The 26665-nt window shown below is 47.1% G+C and overlaps 1 protein-coding gene across 3 annotated transcripts in view; it reads right to left on the bottom strand.

Annotated features, from left to right (window-relative positions):
- LOC119168211 (uncharacterized) overlaps positions 1-26665 on the bottom strand; it is a 500388-nt gene that overhangs the window by 4940 nt on the left and 468783 nt on the right. For all 3 annotated transcript variants that reach the window (XM_075867474.1, XM_075867475.1, XM_075867476.1), the window contains 4 exons: positions 10115-10277; positions 6139-6504; positions 3757-4177; positions 962-3235 (listed from right to left, as the gene is read on the bottom strand). In XM_075867474.1, coding sequence (XP_075723589.1) covers positions 962-3235; positions 3757-4177; positions 6139-6504; positions 10115-10277 — 3224 coding nt within the window. The remainder of the gene's footprint in view (positions 1-961; positions 3236-3756; positions 4178-6138; positions 6505-10114; positions 10278-26665) is intronic.

The raw sequence follows: 26665 nt of genomic DNA, 5'->3' as shown, positions 1-26665 counted from the left end.
CCATCCAGCTTGAAATCCTCCGAGCGAATCCCTGGAGTTGTCCTAGGGACCCCGGACTAGTGGTTCGTCCCACACCCTCCTTCTCCATGCCTTTATGAATAAAGACGTCTCCCCCCCCCCTCTCTCTCCACGCGTGCATTTTCTCGCCGGCGAGTGAGTGACCTCAATTAATCAAATGCTGTCGAGAAGCAGCACGTTCAGATCATTATTATAGCCTACTGCATTCCTCAACTCGTTCTCATTTTTAAATACGTGTTGAACCCGCATAGCTGCAGGGCAGTCGCTGAAGAGTGCTTCGTTTTTTTCATATACGAAATAAATTCCACGCACTGTACGTGCCCATTATGGTATTCCCCGTCGAAACGTATTGCCGTTCACAAACAACGAAAAATAAAATACGTGAACGCACTCAGCACCACGGCGTTTCGAAATGCAAACAACGTATGCTGTCAAACTGTGTTTCTAGAACTCAATCATCGGCAATAATGACTGGGAGGTTGGCATCGCCCAACGTTTAGTAGAAAATATTGCCACAGTTCCCGCAGCAACGATAAAGTCAGCAAGCTACCCGACAATGTGGCCAGCGTGCACCACCATTGCAGACGATGCGGTTCAATAACATGCTTCTCAAGCGTATGCGCATGCGCGAGCTGCTGCCAGCGCGTGACTGCAGCGCTGGCCGCATGGCGATGCCATGCACTCCGAGATTTCCCTCGAGTGTTAAACAGACTGTACACCATTCTAGTACACTCAATTTAGGGTTCAAGACAGGTCACTCATGGCCTACGGGGAAGTCTTCATAGTTATCTTGATGGTTTCGTTGACTTTTTTTTTCATTTTCAAAATACTGTTTGTATAGACATGCAACCGAATAGCATGCGTGATTTTAGTAAGGAATATCAGACAGTCTTCCCTAAGAAGTTCGAGGCTAATACGAAAGAGACAGATCATTGTGCGTTACCTTGCGCCATCTTGCGGGAACCCTTGCGGCCTCGCGCCTCCTTGTTGCCTCGCTCGCTGCCCGAGTCCTGGCTGGAGGCCGGCGTGCTGTCACGCAGGATGATGCTCTCGTATCCGCTGCTCGTGCCCGAGCACTGCACCACCTGCACCGTCTTCATGACGCCCTTGAAGCTGCTCGAGTCACTGCTGCCATGTCCGCTGCTGGACTTGCGTATCGTGGGCCTCGCCTGCGTCACCGTAGCGTACGGTGACGGCAGCACGCCCGAGTCCACCGTCTCCGCCCTCTGGATCGCCGACTTCGAGTCTATCGCGCTGCACGGAGTCGTAGGCGTCGACACGCTCCGGCAGAGTGGGTTGTTCGTGGCACTCGTGGGGTCACCGCCATCAAGGGCAGTCATGGCTCCCACTGGCGACAGTTTGCTACCATGCGGCGGCTTCTTGGCTAGCCTTGCAGGGTCGCAATGCTTGCCGTTGCTGCACGGTGCCTTGGTGATGACGGCCGCCGGTGTCGCTGATGCCGTCGTAGTTCGCCCGTTCTTGGCGCTCGCTCGACTCCTAGTCGGGCTACAGCAACTAGTGAGCGTGCCACAAGCGCTGTTCGTCGGGCTGGCGGCCGCTCTCGATGGCGACATGTGAATCTTGTGCGCCAAGGTAACAGCCGCTCCCGGAATAGGAACACTTCCTGAGCTGAGTTTACGTTGTGGCTTCGAGCCCGACGCGATGACTCTCTTGGGTGACGAGTGTTGCTCCTGTTTTACGTGCTGTTGCGTCGAGGAACCCGTACGGGTGCCATTGGCGAGTACCCTGTTAGGTTTAGAGGTCGACTTCTCCACGTGATCGCCGTTCTGCGCCAACCTGGCGGCGACATCTTCGCTCGGCCCTCCGCTGCTTAGCCACCTTGGCTGCCTGGCGAAGGAGCAGGCAGCCGGCGAAACACAGTCCCCCGAAGCCTCTGGAGGGGAGGAATCTGGCGGTGGAGCTTCTGTGCCTTGAGGAGGAACTCTGTGATTAGCTGAAAGCCCGTCAGGCTCACTGCTCGCGTTCAGCAACGGAAATAGTCTGTGAGGTTGGACGTCTATTACCGGAGGATCATGCGCACCCGGAAACACACCGAAGTCCTTGGCCAGGAGATCGAGCTTCTCCGAGTACGACTGGAAAAGGGTGTCACCCTGAGGTGATAGCTTAGGCGGTGACAGGTCCTGGCTTTCGGCGAGGGAGGAGTTTGATTTTTGGATTCGGTTGTAGAAGGCCTCCAGCTTGAGGCCGTTCATGGGCTTAATGTTAAGCCTCTGGATGTCGTACCTGTCCGCAGCATCCAGGTCAGCTGGTTCGCTTTTGGTGCTCGTGACGTCCGCGCAGTCACTGTTGCTGCCATCGTCCGTTGAGCCATCGTGGTCGTCGCACAGGTCCTTGCGCTGCTTGCGGTTTGGCAGGCTGCCGTACCGGCCTCCCGTCGGGCTGGACGTACCGCTGCGCATTATGAGCAGGGATGGTATACGCTCATTGTTGTTGTCGAAATACGGTGACGTCAACTTTCTCAGCCGGGCGATGCGCTCCAGCTTCTCGGTGAGGACATCTCCCTTGACTCCGACACTCAAGTCGTCCCCGTAGAGCCTCTGGTGCCGCTCGCGACGACGTTGCAGAAGGGTGCCCTGAAGGAGCTTCCAGGTCAGGCCCCCGTAAACGTGTCCTAATATCTCGGCGTCGTCGCCGACGACGTGGTTCAGGTCCACGCTTACGGACCTCGAGTCTGTGAAGGAGGAAGGCAGGTTGAGGCCGTCGTCGCTCAGGACGCGGAGCGGGTGGCTTCCCTGACTTCCGCTGCCGGCTCCGTTCTTGCTGCTTCCCTGGTCCACCTCGGGCAGCGGGTTCTCGTCGTTCGTCGCAGGCCAGCCAGACGTCGCGGCGAGGATGTCTTCCTCAGTGACCTGCAAGCAGCAGTCCTGCATATGTACCGGTGATTCAGGCTGTTCCTCTTCGGCTGGCGTCATGTGGACGTCGTGGCACGGGGCGACTTCTTCGCGCGTCGCCGTCGTGGCCGAGGTGTTCTGGCCTTGGTCTCTCTTGGCGGGAGCGCACTTGACCGACTTTGGAGCATGCTGCTGCTGCTCCGAAGAGAAAGTGTCGTGTGCGGTTTTACGCTCATGATGTTGTTCCCTGGAGCATCCTCCATTGACGTGACACCTCTCCAGTGAGGTCCTCCTCTTCGAGTGGTGCTCGTGGTGCGTCCTCGTCTTTCTGTGCTCCGGAGTGGACTTAGGACTTGGCTCGGTCTCTGTAATGAATAGAATGAATGCTGTGAAGTATATAGTAAGCGAAGCAGGTTCTTGTGTATAGCGGCTGGCCTCCCCTTACAACGCGGCGTTTTAAGATATGCTAATTCTAAAGAAAACACTTTTTTCTATTTTCAAACAAACTGCACAGTAAAAGGCGTAAAACAACACTGTCGTAAAACAAAACGATTGGGTCGCATAGTAACGATTGATCGTAGACGCGGAATTCAACGATTGATATTGAATGCGTGTAGTGTGAGGTTATGAAAGACAATAGCAGCATGTAACGAAGATGACGATCAGCGTATAAAAATACGCGTAGCGATGAGACTTATAAGGAGCATTCGTATATGTGACCGAAGTTCTAACACGCTATGTCATCATCTCCAAAATCATCACCGACGCATCTGTGAACAGAGTATTATGGAAACCATTTTTAGCGGATGCGTCTTTTCTGCCACTGTTCATGTGAACGGAGGCCAATGTGCTTGACAAGCCCAGAGACGTGCGCTTTTACACGTACCGGTCCTGTTGGCCGATGCCGGCCGGTGCTTCTTGGCGCCCTTGTGTCCCTGAGCATAGCGTGAGTGTTCCTGCACCCAGCGTTCGACCATGTTCTTCTTGTGGTCGTCCATGTATCCGTACACGGCGGCCGCCACCGCGGGTCCGTCCACCCACTGCTCCTTCTGCAGCTGGTCCAGGGTGCGCGAGTCGAAGCGCGGCTTCGAGAAGCGAGGACCGTCGATCCAGAGCTCGTCGCTAGCGCGCCGAGAGCCACCGGCTGCGTCGTGGCTCGCTGTCGAAGCTGACGTCACAGGAGGGTCCTTGGTGGGGGCATTGGAGCCACCGGTGCCGCGGTGGCTCTTCTTTAGCGTATGATGTGCCTTGCCGTGGCTCTCAGCGGCGCTGGGGGACGAGCAGGCGTCGCGATTGGTTGCGCCGCTCTGGGAGAAAACGAGAAGTGAGAGACAGTGATAGAAATCGAGGTAGCAGCTGCATGTATGTTTTGACAAGTGGCGCGAAACTCGGCGACACACCGTTGTCGTCCCGCATCAACTTTTTGAATGGGGAAAATTCACATAGAGAGATGGTGAAGCCAGCCAAACTATGCCAAGGTATGAAAAACCAAGAAATGAGCATAGTTTAGTACAGCAAGGAGGTGGGAAAGAGAATGACGAGTGAGGAGGTGTGATGTGAAGGGAAGAGAGTGGAGGAAAGAAGTGGATGAAGCATAGCGTAGCCATGTATAGTACAGCGAGGGTTGCGAAAGGGAAGTAAGCACGAAGAGCGATGTGAGCAGAACGAAAAAAAAAAGGGGGGGGGGGGGGGTAGAGGGAATAAAAACGCCAGGCCTGCGCGGAAGGCGCAGCACAGTCACAGCGGCTAGAAGAGCGACCTTTCAGAGCCTTTTCCGAACACTCACTGTGTAACTGCTGCAAGCACACTTGCTTGATACCCTCTACGGTATTAAAGATAAAAAATTTTTGGCTAGTAGGCCGGCATTCGTTATGTTTTTTTTCGTCATTCTTCTGAGAAGCGTGGTATATCCGCAAATACTTGCAAGGAATTTCGTGCCGATTGTTCATGCAGTGGCTGACGACTATGAGGAATTAGGCCTGAAGTGGGTATGCGCCACAGTTAACAGGTGAACAAGAACCAGCTGTTGTAATGGGTCGGAGCATTGGACGACTCCCTCGTTACGCTATTCGCAATGTGCGACTGGTTGTTCTTTCGCTGTTTTAAAACGCTTTATAAGTCGTATTAACGCGATTGGTTTCCCGACATCAAGCCTGCATGAGACAGGGTTGCCAAGTCCCAAGCACCGGCGTGGCTCAGTGGTAGAATACTGAGCTGGCACTCAGTGGACCCGGGTTCGAGCCCCACTGTGTCATTGGTGCTAGTTTTCTTTTCTAATATCGAGCGGGGTAGTTACGGACACCAGCGGCGGCGGCGGACAACTACGGCACGCGTGACGCGAGTATTGATCTTATTACAGCTTTTGCTGTAATAGCACGGCCTTGTACCATACAGTTTAGCAAGGGGGTGTGAAAGCGAAGTGATGCTAGGTTGAGGAGGAGGCGACAAGCTAAAACATAACGTAGTCTTGTGCAGTATAGTACAGCAGCGAAAGATAAGTGAGTGTGTTAAGGGAAAGGAGGAGGGGAAGCATCAGCTTCACTGTTTCCACAGTCTTCGTTACGCTAGTGCGCAGCTGCTCCGATTGTTTTCTGATGGCCGCGGATTGTTTTCAAACGCGTGTTTAATATATCCTTTATAAAAGCACTGAAATTCGGACGAGTTTGTACTGCAAACATAGTGGTATTTACAGCACGTAAATAGACAAGAAGGGAAAGGCAGAGTGCTCAGCTACAAACCGATTCTTACGGACTAACATATCAGGTATAATGCCCCGTTCCATTTCCCAAGTTTTTGTTATCGTCCCAAAACACCACACGATTCTCAGCGCAAACCGCGCCTGCAGTTTTCGAGAAGGTTCCGGACTGTAGTAGATCATTTCGATAAGATCACGCCCACTGTGCGAACGGTACAGATTGTTCTGGAACCTACGCCACCGCCAGCGATAACGCTAGAACATTCAATGGCAAGAGTATAAATGCCGACGCACTTCGCCGCTTGCTAGTTGTTGTTGATCGAAGGCCGACGCTCCGTTCGCCGCTATCAGTCCGAGACTGTTATCTGTGCGAGACTGCTGCTGTAATTGGACTTTCCGTTTACCGGGCGCAGGTTTGCCCAAATAAACAGTTAAATCCCAACACGAAGTCTCCTGTCTTCGGCCACGTCACGACCCCCTGGGTTACTCTAGTCAGAGCCTAATAATATGCCGACACACTCTGTGAAAAGGACTAATTAACAAACTTTTTAGGCAACGGGGACCGACGCCAACCTTTGAAGGTGTGGGCGCATCCGTCCTGGTGATGGCCGCCGGTCCTAAGGCACTGCTGCTTCCGCCGTGTCGCGACGGGGACTCGGCAGGTTTTGACGTCACCGTCCTCGCCGGCGAGTTCTGAGGCGTGGGAGCCGAGAGGACCGCTTCGAGCGCCGGCGGTGGGCCTTCGTTGTCCGTGAAGTCCTGGTGCCGGCCCACGTAGATGACCGTGTCGCACGACTGCTCGCTGCTGGACGTGTACTCCGGGTCTGAGCTGCCGGACCGCGGGCCCGAGCCTTCCTCGTTCAGCGCCTGGGTCCGCATGAAAGGCCGGCAGACGCCTTCGACGCCGTCTGCCGCGGCGCTCGCCATGGTTGATCCGTACTGGGAAATTAAGCGAATCTCTTATGGTCGGTTACAACACAAGAGTAAATGCGAGCTCCACATCCCGCAGAAATACGGCAAGAGAGTCGGGCTGGCAGTTTTCCATTGCGATATTAAGCACCTTTTTCGGTGATAATGCAAATACGTGTATTAGTATTCAAAAGTTCGTTGTTTATACCTAAATCTTTCGACTTCTCTTTGTGACGCCACGATTCTTGCTAAATTTTGCAAAGAAGTTCAAGTTCCAAAAATAATAAACCAGCGATACAAACATTTGGCTGTGTGGTAAAACACCCACCTGAAATTCGCTATGTCGCTAGGTGTCACACCTCGCAGAAACTGATCATCGGAGACGGGCCACGGGTTGGCTTTTTGCTGTCCCATAGTAGAGCAACAAGCACTCTAAATTCTTAACTTTTTATAAACAAAACGACTGGGACAGCTTATGGCTCTCCCATGGTAGAGTGAGTACAGTGCTTCAACGTGTACACAATCTATTCTAAACATTAAGCGACGGCAGCAGGGCGAAGCTCACATTTATTCCTAGGTTGCAAGCGATTACAGGTGAACATTAAATTTCTTGCTCATAATTTTCAAACTTATCGGGTCATAATCAAATGAGGAGGTGAATCTGTCACGGTGGTACAATTATTACAGTGCTCGGCTGCTAACCCGAAAGTTCCGGGTTCGATCCTGGCAGCGGCAGTCGCATCTCAATAAAATGCTCAATGTTAGAGGCGCATGTATTTAAATTGAGGGGCACGTTGAAGGGGTCTTGCGACCGGTTCCCGAGTAGCCGTGGAACAGATTCACTAAAGTAGCTTATTGTTTCAAAAATTCACCCACCGCAAAAATTTTCAGAATCCGTCCAGTACGAGCGAAGGGATTTACAAAGATTTCTCGTACGCTGCAATTGCATTCTCTCCTCTCTCGTCTTGACAAAAGCACTGGAAGCTAAGCAGGGAGCGATGGCACGGGGAAAGAAAATACGTCACGCACGCACCGTGACCTTGAACACTTCTTTCTTCTGAAGCGCGAATTATTGATGTGATTGCGCGCGCACCCGTGGACAAGTCGTGGCCTCACGTGGTAGCCCCAGCAATGACCGAGCGTGCCTTGCTCAAATCTGCCAATCGCTGATACTAAGCTTTGGAAGCAGTGGTTTTGTGCCTGTAGCATCATTTGTTGACAGAAGAGATTGAGTTTTAACTGAGTTTGAGAAATAATTACTTAATTGAGGCCACGTTCTGCGCTATAATATTTCACACGCGTGTTCTTGGGAGCCTCGACCACCAATCGGCTACGTTTTCTCATCATGCTCAAAAAGTGGTCAGGGCCCCTTTAAGAAACTACAGGTGGTCGAAAGATCCGGAGCGCTCCGTTACGACGGACTTAAGATTCATATCATGGTGCTGGCTCGTGACGTATTATTATTATTATTATTATTATTATTATTATTATTATTATTATTATTATTATTATTATTATTATTATTATTATTATTATTTATGAAGGACAGGACCAACGCAGGGCAGGACAGGAATGCCCTCATGGTCCCACTGTATTTCTCTCTCCCTTTCTGAAACCACTTCATAGAGCTTTACAATGAGCTCAGACCATTAAAAACTATGAAAGCTTGCGACATATACAGTTCAGGATAACTTTACAGCACAGATTTCAGTTTATTGGTAGTGGTACAGTTCCACAGAAAGGAACAAAACCAGATATTTCGTGCCTTAGAGAGGGCGAATCACGAGACTACGTAGTAGATCGCGGTGGCTGGCACCTCGATTGAAAAAATGACCCCATATCTGCATGTTTCACTGCAAATGTCATCCATAGACATTAGTCTTGCGTCTGGAGAGAGTGAATAAAACGTTTATGTGATGTTCCGCGCTACAAAATCGGTGAATGGGATTCTGGAGATGCTGCTAAGACATGAGTGCCATCTGACAGTAATCTTCGAAACGAAAGGATGGCCTCCGATATAGCGAGCGTGTGTCATGCGTGCACAATCTCGGAGGCCATAATTTGTAGAATGCATGGCCATGGGTAGGCGGCAGCACCATATCATCTTATCAAGGCGTAGAAAGCACTCGCATTTTCGTGCATAGCGTAGCATTGACGGTGCGGCGTAATAAATGCTATGGTCTTCATAATTACTTACGTATGCCTTTTCTGGTAAAAAGAAACATTATAGAATATTAAAGTGTTGATATTGTGCCTCAGATATGCGCAATATTTGCTTTTTAATCGACACCGCACACAAGTATAAACGCAGAAACCAGATAAAGATTGGTAGGTGCCGAGGAAGTTGTTGAACTTTAGCAGTTTCGGTTGACAGACAGACCATTCTTTTGCGTTGAAATATCCTAATAAGTCTGTCGTATTTAAAGAAAGTTTTCAAACCTGATCTACAGTGAAGCCAACAGAATAACGAATAACAATCGTATAATAATTGCTGAAGTTCCTGTTATAATGCGAGTATTACGGTGCACAAATGCATCTGCATCGATGTGACCCTTGTGAACAAGTGTTAAGGGGATTCTGAAACAACCTCAGTAGAGTGCTGACACAAATCTTAAGCATTTACAAATTGTTGCTCTAAATAAAAGTACTGGGGCCAAGATTTCTAAAGAGAGTTCTGTGGTGCGTTTGAATGCATCAGATACATTTTAATTCCGCTACTTAAAAAACACTTTCTGTTTCGACATTAAGGGGCAGGTTTCTTCAGTGACGTGTCATTGCAGTGCGACATCATGGCTCGTGACTTACTAGTGCAGGTTTGCAATATGTTCGAAATGCACGCAAACGATGAGTGATTTGTCGACCAGTGACCCCGACAGTGAATTCCATTAGTTAAACCATATAGTTTCCTAAAATTAACTAGAGGGAACTCTGGCGGTGCGATCGTTCAGCGACGACGGGAATGATGGGTAGTACACATATTTGCCTAGTCTTCGTACTTGCGGGCGGTGAATCGCATTTGCGGCTTCGTTTGTTGCCGTTTTCGGTTTCGTTTTGAAAGAAAGAACGGATCCTTTTCAATTTCTTGACCCGATTTGAAATGATAAGCCTAAAAAAGAATAAGGTGACGAAGCGCAACCACTGAACACTTGCTGATTTTTGTTTCGTGAGAAAACAGCTCCAAGCTACACGAACACATATGGAGCCAGAAGCAGGCCAGAAGTACAAAGATTAGACAAATCTGTGTACTACCCTTCATTTTTATGCTCGCTGAAGCACCGTGCGTTGCAGTTCCCATAGACACTTGCGCCAGAGTTCCTTCTGGTGTACGTTGGAAAACGCTATGATTTAGGCCCCACGCAGGAGGCAGAGTTCGCAAACTCAGTGGAACCGTGTTGATTTGTTGGCTGGCTGGCAGATGCTAAGCGATAAAAACTTAAAAGAACAATGTGAAATACTTTGCGCCTATTTTACGACTTTGGTGTGTGGAGAGAGCTAACACTGCATACAAAAAGAAGAAGAAAAATGTCTGCTTAGCGATGTCTCGAAATCGTGTCAATACTCCGTTAATGAGGTGTTTCAGTGAACATGGCGTAGGTACACGTAGCACACTCTTGCAATACGACAGATGGGAGTGTCGTACCTTGAGCTTCTTGCGTCTCATGCGGTGCATCCTGGACGCGAGCTGTATCGTGGCCAGCGTCTCGGCGTAGTTAGCCGACAGTGGAGACACGTGGGCTATCATGGCGGCCCGACACGTGACACTTCCCAGGGCTTCTTTCAGCAGCTGCGTCACCTTGGACTCTCTGCATCGAAAGAGTTTAGGTAAAGACAATGTGGCTGTAACTTATATTAGCAGACAGCCATAGTTGAAATAGGCGGCCTAAACTTTGTAACCATGTACTGAAACAGCCGGTTGTAATGTAGTCGGCTTTATAAATAAGCGTGAGATGATTAAACAACGTAACTAACGACACTATATGTGCTTGTGTAACTCTATGACCTGCAAACAATGCTAAAAGCAGACGATACAAAGAACAGACGACACGAAAACGCGAAAGGCCAGCCACGCATATCGTATACGTCGTTTCGTATCCCCTTGTCGCTGAATTTTGAAAAAGTGCACGCGTATAGCCAGGCTATAAGGCAATCTTTCGAAACTACGGCTTGGTGCACACCTCGTCACGGTTACCCACAGATTAATATAAAAAAGAAAAACGGCGCGCTTAAGTACCATCGGCCACCATGTACGGTTCGGGAGCCAAGAGTGTTCGCGTCGGCGCTCAGTCGGCAGCTATTAGCGTCAAGTAGCCGGCGGAACGGAGCAGCCGGTGTGGAAATGAGAAAACAAGAATGGGCTCAGGGCTATATAGATGAAGATGAGGAAGAAGAAGGGAGAAAGCGAGGGCTGGGAGGTGCAATAATGACGAGATCGGACACGAGTTCAGTTCCTCTTGGTAAGCAGGCGGCAAAGAAAAGAAAAGGAATCGTCTGCAATGCCAGATCCAGGTCGGGGAGAGCAGACGACATTGATGGGAGCACAATCACGCGAAGGACCGCGTTGGTGCCACCGTCTGGCGGGGAATAAAAGCAAAAGAACAAAAAAAAACAGAAAAGCGAAGACATAAGAAAAACTAAGTGGCAGCATTATGCGCTCACGTCTTTGTGTTGATACGCGTAGAAAAACATTAGGAGAGAAGCGAAGAAGGGAAGGAACGACAATGAATACATGTTTGAAGTGTATGTGAAGTGGATTTCCAGAGAGTAAGAGAAAAGGACAGACAGACGGACAGACAGACGGACAGACAGACAGACAGAGAGACAGACAGACAGACAGACAGACAGACAGACAGACAGATAGATAGACAGATAGATAGATAGATAGATAGATAGACGGACAGACAGACAGACAGACAGACATACAGACAGACAGACAGACAGACAGACTGAGATAGATAGATAGATAGATAGATAGATAGATAGATAGATAGATAGATAGATAGATAGATAGATCATGCAACAAATTTTCAACTAGGCTCGTACTTGAAGTATTATAAAACAGTTGCATAAGTAAATTTTGTGGAGTAATAAACCCCGATAACGCGTTTGTTCAATAATTACTCGGAGAAACATTACAGAGACACTTTAACGTGTGAAAAAATGTTTTTCATTGCAGAAAGACTCGAAGATTACTGAACGTTTCATTCGGTATGTTTAACACACTGTTCAGCTTTTATTCAGTTTTGCTTAAAAATGCTGATTGTAAGTTAAATATATAAGTATTTGCCCACAATGCGATAAGATGAGAGAGAGAGAGAGAAAGAGAGAGAGATAGAGAGAGAAATAGAAGAGAGAGAGAGAGAGAGAGAGAGAGAGAGAGAGAGAGAGAGAGAGAGAGAGAGAGAGAGAGAGAGAGACAGTGACAGACTAAAGAGATTAGATAACAGAAAAAAAAAAAACATCCAGCGAGGCAGACTATGAAGGGTCTTCGGATTGCGATGTTGGTCGGGAAAGCCCACACATAAGGGGAGAGCCTGGGGTGATCGGCTCTGATGCGAACCGGCGGCTCGGAACTAAAGAGCCATGGCTGTTTTTCTCCCACGGTCACCCCCTATTTTTCTCGACGTCTGCGAAGCCTGTCAAGCCCTCTTATTATTCTTCGATTGCTGCGTGAGTGCGAAGGAACTGTTGTACCGACGAGAATCGTGATTTACCAGTCTCGTCAGCCGAATAGTAGTGTTACTGGTACACAGTTCACAGTTACGTAAATAATTTTATTATTATTTGCATTCATCACGATTTTTCGCTCACTACCTAAAACGCCGACAGCAACGCCAACAACAAAATTTCGGGGAAACAATCTCTTTAACGCTGTCGCGTTAATAACAGCACTGCACAGAACAAATGAATCCTACTGAAGGAAACATTGATGATGAAAATATTTAGGCAACGTGAGCCAGACAGTGTGTTAGCCTGACTTTGCGCATCAGAAGCACAAGGTGGGAGCATTAGGTTGCTGAGTGGAATGTTATCTGATGACGCTGTTATCACTGTTAGCGTTTCACCAGAGAGTATTTCGTTTTGCCCAGACATAACCACTCTCAAGAGTAACGACTCGTAATTTTTTCTTTCGTCCTCCTGTGGGGAAACTTAGTGTACTGAATTAACGTGACAAGTACGCGTGGAGGGCGAAGCGTGTGCCGTTGTGCACTATTGAATGCTTCAATAACCTGACCCTGACGTTAGTTTTCAAGTTTGATTGGCACCTAACTTTGTGGTGCTTTGCTGTGGCTTTTTCTAGTGGCATTGCGCTAAGCACAAAGCACGCTTTACAGTAACCAACGTCTACAATTTTTCAGAGTGAAAGTTTTGCTTCTTCTAACTGCGTTGTGTTATGCGCAAAGCACGCTTTACAAGAGATATTTTTTATTCGAATTGTTTATTCGTTCTAGATTGATTGATTGATCGATATGAGAAGTTTAACGTCCCAAAAACGCCATATGATTATGATAGACGCCGTAGTGGAGGGCTCTGGAAATTGCGACCACCTGGGGTTCTTTAACGTGCACCCAAATCTGAGCACAGGGGCCTACAACATTTCCGCCCCCATTAGAAATGCAGCCGCTGCAGTCGGGATTCGTTCCCGCGACCTGCGGCTCAGCAGCTGAGTACCTTACCGATTAGACCACCGCGGCGGGGCATTGTTGGTTTTAGGCGACGGGGATAAGATGTAGAGAGGATCATCCAGTAATATTTATACAACGAAGCTTGGCGGAGGAGACGAAATGGCTCAGGCTTACGGAGCTTGTGCAGAAGGCTATTTTGCCCGTCGATGTGGTTAGTTCTGTTCAATCGTAGGCTAGGATGCAGTACAACAGACCGAAGATGAAATATATGTAGGTAGCGCTCGCCCATGTTTTTTTTTCTTAAAGTGTCCTGGTACACCATTCGCTCGTACCAATTTACCTTTCATGGGAAGGATAAAAGCAGAAAGAATAATAAGCTGGCCTTTAATGAAGTGTGACGTCACGTTTTCCAGGTTAAAAGTATATGTGGGTTGACTGTTACAGTAACCGATGTAACACCGTATTCACCGTATTATTACGCTCATTTGTTTGAATCGCGTCTGATGTTTATGGCAACCATGTTGTTTCTGTTGTTTAAAACACGATAAAAACAGTATATTTTTGGCATTTCATATGCTAATATAATGATATCATCGTCAAAAGCGCCGATGTGGAGGCCACTCGTCTAATTTTAATAAGTTCACATTTTAAAGGCGAGAGCCTTAGATGGCTTTTAAAACAAAAAAATTGAACACCGGTGCCACCGGTGAATCAATATGAATCATGAAAAAATTCGTTATCACCCGATAACGCTGTCGCACGCCTCCATCTTGACGTCACAAATAACAAAATATATGAGACGGCATGACGACTCTAGCTTAGCAGCGCAGCTGCTCTCTTTGATGACGTAGCTCTTCAAAGTATGAAGCTTAGTTCTCCATAAGCCAACGCAAAAAGAAAAAAAGAGAAAAAGAAAATAAACAGGGAAAGCATGAAATTTTTTCCTTGAGCATTAATAAGTATTGGTGTTCAACGTCACAAAACTACCATATGGTTATGAGAGACGCTGTAGTGGAGGGCTTCGGAAATTTCGACCACCTGGGGTTCTTTAACGTGCACCCAGATCTGAGCACACGGGCCTGCAACATTTCCGCCTCCAACGGAAATGCAGCCACCGCGGCCACGATTCGTTCCCACAACCTGCGAGTCAGCAGCCGAGTGCATTAGCCACTATTACGTCCGGCTTTATTTGTAGAATTTTCACACGGTGGTTCTTATTCTAGTATGTTGAATGGTTGCAGCTAAATTTAAACGCATCAACAAAAGAAAGAATCACAAGCACAGTGCCGACATTACCAATTGACGCTTGTTGAAACCCTACAATAATTATATAAGCCCGGCAATCTGCATATAGAAGCACGTTGACAAAAATTACACACAATGCCGCACCTTATATGGATTCAGCGAAAGGTTTCAATACACGCCAGTTAGTGCCGGTACTGTCCTCGTGTTTCTTTCCTTCGTGTGTACATTTAAATTTAGCTGCAATCATAGGACAAGCAGTATCACCAACTAGACCAGATGGAAACGATTCTCACGTTCTAGTATTCTAGTATTTTGCCAATGAAAATAATGGACGCAATGCACCCCAACATCACACAAGAATAATTCGAGCAACAAGCTTTCTTGTGAAATTCTCAAGTCATATTCGCTTTCGTAACAGGATGTTCACATAAACACTGCGAGTACTAAGAGCGCGCCGAAGCTAACTTCTTCATCTAGAACTTGCGTACTTGCCCCGCCGCGGTGGTCTAGTGGCTAAGGTACTCGGCTGCTGACTCGCAGGTCACGGGATCGAATCCCGGCTGCGGCGACTGCATTTCCGACGGAGGCGGAAATGCTGTAGGGGCGTGTGCTCACGTTTGGGTGCACGTTAAATAACCCCAGGTGGTCGAAATTTCCAGAATCTTCCACCACGGCGCCTCTCAAAATCATATGGTGATTTTGGGACGTTAAACACCACATACCAATGTATCAAGAACTTGGATACTTGGATAAATGTTGAGTTAGAGCGCAGGTTTGTTGATGCAACATTATCGCTAATAGAATTAAACGAAGTAAATAAAATTTATAAACACCGGTGGCTACATACTATGCTCCCCCCACCCCCCCTCACCCTCCCGCCAAAAACAGAACCGTTTTATGTTACCTCAGTGATTACTGTTGCCAGCGCATTAGAGATATTGCGAATAGGACGACTTCATTAAGCTTATGGCTTCATCACGTCTTGCGCAAAGGTACCGGAGATTCATTTTTCTTTAGTTAGTCAGCTGAGTAAGCAAAAAAGATAAAATTAGTCAAGGCACACGGGTACACGTTTGCTGTCACAATGACGTCCTTGTTGCGACAACCACCCATGCTTAAGATTAGGTAATAATATAAGTATACTAAATCCCTAATAACTTTTCAATAATTAGATTGAATTTATTTCCCACGCCCGACACATCCTCTTACGACTAGCTTGAAAAAAGAAAAAGAAAAGATGGTACATTCGTTTTTAATTTCGCAGACAGATTCTTCAATATGGCTTAAACTGCTGCCTACCGACTTAATAGGGAAACTCCCTCTCCGCTCTCTATCTCTCCCCTCCTCCTCCCATGCGCAGGGTAGCAAACCGGCTGCCTATAGGCTGGTAAACCTCCCTGCCGTTTTTTTCCTCCTATTTTCCTTCCTTCGACTAGCGCTTCGAAAATGTTGCGTCACTGAGAGCATATTATACCATTGTCTCTAAAAACTGAAGATTGTTGGGTGTGTCAAGAAAAGCAGGCGCCCCTATCTTTAATTCGCACACACACTACATAATGTCTATTTTCCCTTAAGATTTCTTGCATTTTTCAATTTCATTCCTATTTCGGACGTGACATTGAAAATAAAAACAGAGAAACGGTAAATAATTCGAACGAAAAACATCCCCGCGTTGCAGATGTCAAAGCTGTAACAGAAAAACGTGCGTACGACGTCATTTTTAAAACTTTTTTAAAAGCAGCTGTGTCGGGGCTTCGAAACTAGACTGCCTGTGAATAACCTATCGTTTCCCTACTGTGCCCGTGTAAATAATCACGGATACAAAGAAAGCAAAACGGTGACGACAGCAATCTAGCACGCGAAGCGCTGAGACAGCCGATGTACGGAACTCGTAACAAAAGGTCTACGTAGGGACGAGTGTCAAACGTTTCCCCAAATGGAGAGAACCTATATTGAGCATCGTTTTCCCTAAACTGGAAAAAGGCACGTCAACTCACAGGTTATGAGTAAAGTATAGTTGAAAAAAGTGGGGATCAAGAGGTATGTAGTGTCAACTACGTGAGGTTCTGAAGCAGTACATAATCGAAGAAACGAATAAATAAATATAAAAGTATCGTTTTTCTCCTTTTTTTTTTCGCCCGAAACGGGGAAAATCACTTGAACATGCGTAAAGGGGAAGATGATATGAAAGCGAAATTGAAAGAAGGTGGGTGGGAAATAAATATAACGAGAAATTTGGACATCGCCGTTTCTAGGCAAATTTAAAAACTATGAACGAGGCTATAAAAAAGTTGAGCAAGTGAAGTGCACTAGAACTTGTTGTGAGTAGGCGAGTGGATGACTTTGGATACGTCAAATAGTAACAAAGAAATGGGGACAGAGTTGAAGGAGACACTGTAATACAAAAGAAAAAGAAAACGAGGGAAATATTTGAAAAAAAGAGAGCAGACGCGATTCGAGAGGCTTGCCTTATTGAGAACGAGGCGTGAGGGCATTGGGAAAACGCTTCGCTAGTGTGACTGTAGTAGAGAAAAAAAATCTACCTAAAGAGAGGGGGAGTGGAAAAGAGGAAGTGAGGAAGACTGTTCCGTCTCTTCATATCCGGCCGCCGTTCAAGTGTTCCTTCTCCCCTTTCCCAATGATCTCCCTCACCCCACCATTCGCCTACCACCTCTTACTCCCCTTCCGAATCCGAAAGTGTTTCCCGACTGAATCAATTGCTGCCAGATGTCGCGGCTGCTTCCGCGAGCGTCAGCCGACGCTGCCGCCGTAAAGAGAGAGAAAGGGAAAGAAAAGTAGGAGAGCAGGAGAGAGAAGAAAGAAAATGCAACCGAGCAGACGTTGCAAAGGGTACGGCAACGGTTCCGGAAAAATGCTCGACGCATGACGACCAGAGTTGCGGTTCGAAAAATAAAAACGACAGCAAAAAAAGGGCGCGTCAAAATTTGCAGTAGAGTGCACGCAAAAAAAAAAAAAAGAAAAGAATACGCGCGCGTGCCGTCGGAAGCCATGACAGATGCCACGATTCTGCTTTGCCTAAAAGAGTGCATGGTTATTGAAAATGGCGCCAGGTTACACCCGTTTCTTGAGTGTAATTTTCGCTTAACTACGATGCCGATGACGCACCTCCAGAGGAAGGAATCTCATTGCGTTTTGCGATATCTGTGATCGGTTTCGCCAGAGCCTATAGTACTCTTCCAGGAGCCTAATTTGTACGCAGTGATCAGTTTTCTTCGTCGCCATGGAATAAGTGTGCGAGAGCTTGTTGAACGGCCCTCGAAGACATAATGTTTTGATGATGTAAAGAAAAAAAAAGAAGGAATGTTTCGAGCGGGAGCTCAGACATTTGATTTTTTGACGAGGAAGCTTTGAATATTAACGCTTAAGCTATGGCACCCTAATACCAGAGATGTCGTGTAAAGGCCACCACGTGGAAGATGCATTTCTGTAAGAGGCCCGCAGTGCGACTAGTGGGCTAGCGGAACATGAGAAGCTTGTTGGTGTTCGGCTTTGTTTGAGTCACATAATATTAATAAAGCGCTTGAAGCCTATGCATGCGCACAATGGGGGGAGGGGGCAGACGGGTGACCACCCTTTTTAGTCACTTATGAAGGGGGCCACAAAGGCTACCCCATGCACTGACTTCACATAAAGAGGCGCGCTGTAAGAAACCGTCGCCCCCCCCCCCCCCCTCCCTTCTGAAGAGGGATGCTAGGATTGCTATGAGTTGAAGGACGGGGCATATGGATGTGTCGCGCGTGGGTGTCAGAAAGGTGTCATCGAAAAGTTCGTATCACAAGGAAATTAATGCTTTTTGAAAGGAGCAACTCGTGTGTCACGAAAAACGTAGCACGGCGTCGTTGTCACGCTCTTGGTGTTAACAAAGCGCTGACAGCAAAGATGTGGTACACACTCTCGTTTAGTCCTTGGATTGTCCGCTGGATGGCGGCACTTGCTTATGATGGATGTTGTTTATAATGAATGTTGAGCACGCTGACACACGGCAACGTGCTCAACTCAACACGGAGGCCAGTCAACAAGACCGCAAGCAACGCTATGACAGCTTTCGTCGTAGCGTCACCTTCTGTCCTGGAGATGAAGTATTACTTTGGACGCCTGTTCGTACACACGGATTGTGTGAAAAGTTTGAGTCACGCTTTCAAGGGCCTTACGTTGTTTGTGAACAAACATCTCCCGTCAATTACCTTGTCACTCCCGTTGAGGGTTCCTCGGACCATCGTTACCGTGCCTCCGAGATAATCCACGTTTCACGTCTCGAAACCTTTGTTCGCCGTACCTTTCCCGCCTAACTCTCGGCCGAGCCGGCCGCTCAAGTGCGCGGGGAAACTAAGTTTCAGCATTATTTATGCGTATCATCTTTTCATCTGTACATACTCATCATCACCACTCCGATTTGGGTTGTGGGGTACATACTCGAGACAATAAAGAAGAGTCTTGAGGGTTCTGGACACCGTCTTATAATATAATGAAAGGAAGCGAGATGGCGGTACTTAAAATGTTCAATAAATGGACGGACGGACGCGCGGACGGACAGACAGACACGCGGACAGACGGACTCATTGATGCACGCGCAGACGGGCGCACGGACGGGCGCACGGACGGGCGCACGAACGGATGGACGGACGCATGCACGAAAGCACGGGTGGATCAACGGACGCTTCGCCCCACTCATCATCATTCATTCCATGGATATGCTGTGATTTTTTTTGCTAGTATAGTACACTAAATGTGGCTAGGCCTGGCTGTTCATCGCTGGTTTTTGTCTACACGACGCACGTGTTACGCGGTTTCGGCGGGAGCATGTGGTGTGACGTTACCAGCTATTACGTAGTTTTGGCAGTAACTTGTGACGTGACTAACTGTTACACGATGTTGTCATTCCAATCCTGTGACTAGCTTCTACCTACGCTTTCAGATACTGTCGATGTAACGTGACTTTAGCCCCGTGACCAGTTTTATCTGTTACGCGATTTTAGCGGGAGATTTTTTAGCGGTGTTACTAGATGGTACGTGACAGTACACGAATGTTAATCATGTGACTTGTTGTTACATAATGTTTATACACGCGACTAGTTGTCACGTAATGTCATGTGGTAATACTTGACGTTACGTTATTTTAGTCACGTGACTAGTCTTTACATGTTCTTTAGTGGTTTTCAGTCACGGGACTTGATGTTACGTTAGGTTACCTAATTTTTGGTCACGTGTCTAATTATTAGGTGATTTTTTTTTCGATTCTTATATACAACATACTACAGGCCATGCGGCTCAAGCAGGGGTGGGAAGGTACAAAAATAAATAGACGTACAACGCACTAGTGAAAATCTTGAAATATGGCAAACAAACAACTCTAAATAGAAAATGATTAGGAAGCAGTGAAAATGTAGTTCTGCGTTGATTCAAGTGAATGCAGATGATAAAAACGTATAAGGTTCCACGATTTTGGTGCCGCGAGTAGTTGTTACGCGACAATGTGTGATTTTTAAGTGACGTAACAAACTCGCCCCATTAAAGTTATTGGATTACACGCCGGACAAATTGGGCCGCGTGTTGTGAGACCTAAACCAAAGAGGAAAAAAAAACAAGACGAAACGAGCGTATGTTGGTTGACGAAGACAACTTATGTTCGCACTAACCGGCGCAACGAAAAATTTAAAGGGACACTAAAGAACAAAACGATTTTTCTCGTATTAGTAAAGCACAATTTTCACAAACCTGCAGGAGTTATCTGCTTTGGGCATTTTTACCCCGACACGACGGTTGGTAAGCGGGAAAGCACGCGAAAAGAAAATGCGGGTGGCGACTCCACCGCGAGATTCCCGCACGAAACACTGTGACGTCATAAAGTTTGAAGGAGTTTGCTGGCTTGTATGTAGCTTCCCCTCGATAAAAATGAAGTACGCTGTCATCTGTGGGTGCCATATACCTATAGCATACGAAGTATCAATAAATTTCATCAAGCCAATGGCTCAAAATCATGAAAAATACATTTTGCAATTTGTTACGTCATGCACCGAGATTTCACCGCGAAATTGAAAAAAAAATGAAACTTGAACCTTCATTTTTTCCGCTAATAATAAATTTGTGACAGTGAAACATACGGTACTAAACCAAGTGATTGTTTCTTTTTAGTGTATCTTCAAACGGCTCTATTGTTAAAAGTCTCGGGTCCTTTATGCATTCACCTCAGGAGACTCGAAGGCGAACGCCACCTGCACCCAACGTGATTTTACATGGCCTCCGGTATCGGAGGCATTTACAGCTCTCTGAGCTCAAGTTTTTCTTGCAATGCCTCCGTGATCGAGCCCACCTTTGATCAAGCGACGATGTCATGTAACAGGACGTCACAATTATTGCGTACCTGTGACGTCGTCCCGTAATGTTTTTTTTTTACCACTCATGTTAAAGCGGAATCACGTAGTGTCACGTCGTCTGACGTGAGAAATATCGCTTTCCTGTGACGTCACCGCATGTTTTTTTTTTCTTTGCATCGCTCACATTGACAGCCCCGACGGTCACCTTTCGAGTTTCATGAGGCATCTGTGGATTTCGCGTTAGAAAGGAAGCCCAAATGAGGGCATCCCCGTTCATCGTTAACATCCTTTTTGCCTTTGTAACTGTGATGGCTCTGTTAGTTCAACACCAACTGTTCCTCTTTCATAGCTGTAGTTGAAACGCCTCTTTACACTGTAGTTCCCAATCCACTGCACGGATCTCGTATGGAAGCGAACACATGCCCTCTGGTATTAAAAATAGCATCGCGTTTCACGCGTATGCATATCGAGTGGGGCGAAAATAAGCAAATAATTATGTACACTGAAGCTGAACATCTGCTGTAGTTTGTATAGGAGATATAATCACACAGTCGGATATCTGTGATGAAAATAATTAAATAAATAAACAAACAAACAAATAAATAAAGTAAAGTAGCCGGATTCCCGCTTGAGAAACGGCATATGCGAAGGGTGATAGGGCTAGGAAAGAGAAATTGAAAGGGCTGTGAGTTGCACTGTGTGAGGAGAAATGATAAAATAAAGGTGATTTTTTTAATGTTGCGAACACAGGTGCAGAGTCACACGGTGAGTGTGTTTGTTTAAACACTTGACGTTTATGACAGGATGCTGGAGGGAGGCCCGAATCAGATTGTGAAGCGTTAAACTTCTTTCTTTCTTTCTTTCTTTCTTTCTTTCTTTCTTTCTTTCTTTCTTTCTTTCTTTCTTTCTTTCTTTCTTTCTTTCTTTCTTTCTTTCTTTCTTTCTTTCTTTCTTTCTTTCTTTCTTTCTTTCTTTCTTTCTTTCTTTCTTTCTTTCTTTCTTCGGTTTGGTTGGTTTTACAAATAGGTGTTAGCAGAATATGCAGAAGGCTTTTGCGCCAAGAGATTTCTGCTATACATTTTTTTTAAAGCTAGCTTCTGCAGCCGGCTTTCACGGCCATCTGCTGCGGCTAGCTTTGGCGTCAAGCTAACGCAGCTAGCTTTCGCACGGACGCATAGAAACGGGATTTCGCAGTTAGCTTTCGCGGCTGAGGAACATTCACATGGCTGATATTAAAGCTGATCAAGGTAGAACGTGAAGCGACGTGGAGAGAAAGACAGCGACGTGACCTGCACTAGAAAGAAAGAAAAAAGAAAGGAGAAGAACGAGAGAAAGATTACGGCAAAGTAAGAAAGAGAGGGCAAGGGTGAAGGGAGAGCGACGTCGTTTGGCCGAAACGTCTCCAACGAGGATAAGATGGGCTTCACCCGTCGGGTGCGCGCGTGTCGGGGCCCCAGATCCGAATGACAGCTGGCGCCGAGAACAGCGGCGTCAGCTTCGGTGATGGACGGCGCGTCCGATCCCCACGTTGCCGCTGCACCCGGATCGGTGGCGGAACGGAGTCCAGAGGATAACACGGCGCTCTTTTTTGCGCTGTTTTGCTCTCTCCCGGTGACCCTTCTCCTCTCCAACTTTCACCACCAATGCCCATACTTGGGCGGAAACAAAAAATCTTGGAGTGCGAGCTATGGTAGGTGGGTGGATATCGAAGGGTAAACTATATATAGCTTACGTTTCTTTACTGAACAGGACACTCAGGAAGTGTTTACCGTTTACGTGTCCTCTTTATGTGTCCTGAAACAACAGTTTAGGCCTCAACCAGTTATCTATTGACAAAACAAATAGCGGGAATTTAACGAAAACAGGCTGGGCCAACAACTTCGGGGCACCAGGAATAAGAGTCTTCGCGCGGGATTAGTGGGGGCAAAAAATCTAGGACTGCATTTGTTTTGTTTTAAATGCGGTGTTTACTCGGTGACATGATTACCACTGAGGACGGCCGATGAAGCTCAAAATGCTCTTTTATGAGCTGTGTGCCTTATAAACGCCGTATGACAGCATAGCTTGTTCGCGTGCTGATGTTTTTCTTAAAGTTTGTTTTCGTGAGTGCTGATCATCACAAGAGCATTATGACACGAAATAAAATTAGTACTTACTTCAAGAACAACCTTACGTGAAAAGAAAAACAACAACAAAAACTCACCAAGTGAACAGACAGGCAAAGACGAATAGCAAGAAACTACGGTTAGAGTGTGCTGTGCTAACAGCATCTTGATTCCGCTCGAAATTCACAGAAATGCAGTGCCAAAAGTTTAAACCAATCACTAAGTGACAAAAAAAGAAAAGAAAAACAATTACCATAGCTAGCACTGAAGGCGTTATGCTAAAGAGACAACACAGCCGATGGGCACCTATGTAGTCCTGGCTTTTTGCTGTCTGGCTACGCTTTGCGAATTATTTTTTTTCTTCCTCCTTGTTCTTGCTTTTATATTTCGTCTCTGTTTTATAATTTTTTTTGTTCGCGTTTTTTCTTATTTCTCTCTCCATTTCTTTCTAGCCTCTTGTTTGATCTCTTTCTCTTTTCAAGTAACTTCACATAACTGACAAGATTGAGCTCCGATGTTGAGTTAAGCATAATACGAAAATGTTGACCACCTCAGAGTGCCAACTTTGTCGAGTGCCACTGCTCGTCGAAACTCGGACACTTCCCCTCACTGAAGTATTTAAGCCACCTCTTTCACCTCTAGCGACGTAACCACACTTCCTCCACTTTTCTGCGAATAACTTTTCTGCGTGGGAACGCCGGGCGGCAGTACACGGGCACGACATTTCAAAGTTTATTTATTTTTCACTTCGGCGCGTAAGCGCGATCAAACGTTTGCTCGTGCATCGCACACAAGGAAGTACCCACCCCTCCCCTTCGCCCCTCACAGCCACTCTGACAAAAGAACATCACCAAGATGTCTGCAGGAGTTATCTGCTTTGGGCAAGCTAGCGTGACATCTGGAAAATAAACAGAACGATGACACAAAACACGCACAGACGGGATGTCACATCCTGTGTGCGCGCTCCCAGGATTGAAGATGCTCTCTTCGGTACTTCAGTGAAAGCTACGTCATGCACTCACTCGAAAGTACGCCGTCTGACCAAGAGACACAGAAGGCGCAGCGTGCACGCGAGGTTCCATTGTTACACGGCTACTCGAAATAAGCTCGCCCCCATTTCGCGGCGACGTTGCCTCCGAGAGCCTCGTACTGTCCTCACGTGGTGCCCTCAAGACTGAGCTCAACGAGAGAGGCGTCTGTTATCTCTCCAACAGCGAAGGGCGAGCTACAACTCTCGAGCAGTGCGCATAAGCGCGCGGAGTTGTTCATTTCCGTAGCACGTGCAGTTCGTAGACTCTGTTCTGAACTTTCAGGGCACTTCAGACCGCGACGCGAATGTTTGCAGGCACGCGGGCGAAGGAGAAGGCGCCCCGCGGTCAACGCGCGATGTAAATTGAATTTGCGAGCAATGCAGCACAGCTGCGTGCCGTGCGTTGGGTCGTCTCGCAGACAACGCGCCCGCGGCTATAACTGCGGCGTTGAAACCCCGAGTTGCAGAGAGTCGGTGACAGCGAGTCGGGAACACGTGTTCTTACGCATATCTCAGAGTCAGAAGAATAGGCGGACGGCTATAATGATGAAGCGGTGAAACAATTGTGCCTCGTTAATTGATATCTGAAATAGATATGCGGTGAACAGACGAAGCCTAACACTGATATAGGGTTGTGTTTAGTGGTCAGTACAAACATCTCATCGTAAATCGCGGTGGCAGATTTGTCACGGTGCACACATGGTGATGCAAAAGTCGTGGTTTCAATCTCAGCAAGAGCGCTCCCATTTAGATGGAAGTGAAATACAAGAGTTCCGCGTACTGTCCGATGTCAGTGCACAATAAAGAACACCAAAACATCGAAATTTTCGCAGACCTTCGCTAAGGCTTGTCTCCTGTTCAAATTGTGGTTTTGGGGCGTAAAAAGCTGTTGGGGAGTGTTTTCCAGCAATCCTGGTGGGGGATTTATTTTTGGCTTCATTACACGTTGACTTATTCGTATAATGGAATCATGCGTATGTGTAGTTATGAGCACGAAATAAAACAAAGAAAAAAATCAGACAACGTTTTACGAAACAAAAGTATGGTTTCATGGTGTAGGGAACGCGAAAACTGAAACGGCAGAATTTGGCAACGGCCCTACGATGCCGTGAAACTACACGTCATTGTACCGCCATCAATCTCCCAACAAATAAACAAAGCGAGGATGGTAAAACTATGTTTTTTCTGGCACCAGAAAGCATGACCTTCGTGAGACGGCCATCTGTAATGCAACCTAATCCTCGCAGTCATAGAACAACTGAACGTTTTTCTCATCCAGTACAAAATTCACCACGTGCTCGAAGCTACAAAAGAAAAGGCACCCGTATTAAAATGTTTGACATCAACGTTTGAAAAACCCGGAGGCCCACGTATAATTAATGACTACTCCGTTCCTCTTACCTTAATTCTACGGCTCTCGCCTCGCTGTTCAATTTCTCGCTCCCAGCTGTCACACGTCGCGCACCACGGTTTTCTGACAACTCGAGCGGCGGCAAACCACGTACACGCATTCAGAAAACAATTAGAACCAATAAGGGGCGAGGCTTGAAAAAAAAATAGAAGAAGAACTGTACTTAATCATGCCATTACGATGTTGGCATCTTTCGCGGAACGTCGTTCTACAGAAAAGAGGAGCGGGATAGGGGAGACCAAACCTTCTTTACATGTAAGCTACCAAGCCTATAGTTTTGTTTTCGCGGTTTTCTTCGGAGTGCGTTGTTTCCACGTGATGCGCGAGTGCGAAGTCTTCCATCGATGCACTTTATTATTTTTTTTTGCCACACTTTAGTTCTCTATTCGACCTCTTGCCCTTCCCCTCTCCCTTTTGTGCTTTCCACAACTTTATTTTTTCTTTAAATTTCAGGTCGCTTTCATTTGTCACTGCTCTCAGTGAAAAATAGTCGGCCGGGAATTGGGCAAACAGACCCTAGATCTTCAGGAGCGACGTGGGGGGGGGGGGGGGGGGTCGGAACAGCGTAAAGGAAAAGCCGTGAGAATGAACATAAAAAAAATAGAGAAAACGACGGGATCTAAAGAGCACGATTGTGAGAATGAGCGCGAGAACAAGAAAGAAAGAAAGAGCGAGAAGAAGACAACGAAGCGGAGCTACAATTTTCATAAAATCGGCAAACGATGTAGTACACAGTAGGGTACACAATTTAAGAAAAAAGAAGAAGAGAGAGACGGCGCCAGAGCGAGGCTGCTAGGAGAATAGTGAGTGGAAGAGAAAGAGAAAGAGAGACCAACGGAGAAGAAACAAAAGAAAGAAAACAAGAGAGGCGAAAAGTTCGCTTCGCGAAAATTCAAGAAGCGTGAGAGACAAGCAATTTGTCACCGACCGCAATATTCTTCGACGCGCTCGAAAGCCTCTTCCCAGGAGCAAAGAACCAACGCGAAGCTCGTTCCCCTCTCTTCGCTCTTCTCAAAGCTTCACTTTTTCGGCTCCCAACGCCTCCGACACTCTTCCTCCCTTCCATTAATTGCAGATTTCTCCACGTGGGCGGCGCAACGATCGCGTTAATTGCAGGCCCCACACGCGCTCGAGCCTCGGACACTGACTTCTGGAAGTACAGAAGGCTAGTACACAAACACGGGGCAAGTACGCGGTGGCGCTGCAATCGCGGTCTGCTTGGGCAGACGACAAGAATGGGGAGAGGAGTTTCGGGAGGAAGGGGTGTAGAGAAGGGGGGGCTGTTTCGAAATACCCGTTTTTAAACGACCCGCGATTAATTATTTAATTACCGCGAGCGCGCTCAACGAGGCGAGAGACGGCGAGCGAAGTCTGCGGTGACCGTCCTTGCTAGTAGCTAGGGACGCACTCGGGCGTCCAATAGGAGAGCGAGAAGCTCGTTA

Source organism: Rhipicephalus microplus, chromosome 6, assembly GCF_043290135.1.
Source record: "Rhipicephalus microplus isolate Deutch F79 chromosome 6, USDA_Rmic, whole genome shotgun sequence".
Lineage (NCBI taxonomy): Eukaryota > Metazoa > Arthropoda > Arachnida > Ixodida > Ixodidae > Rhipicephalus > Rhipicephalus microplus.
The sequence above is the reverse complement of the archived record's forward strand: the minus strand, read 5'-3'. Positions and strand labels throughout refer to the sequence as shown.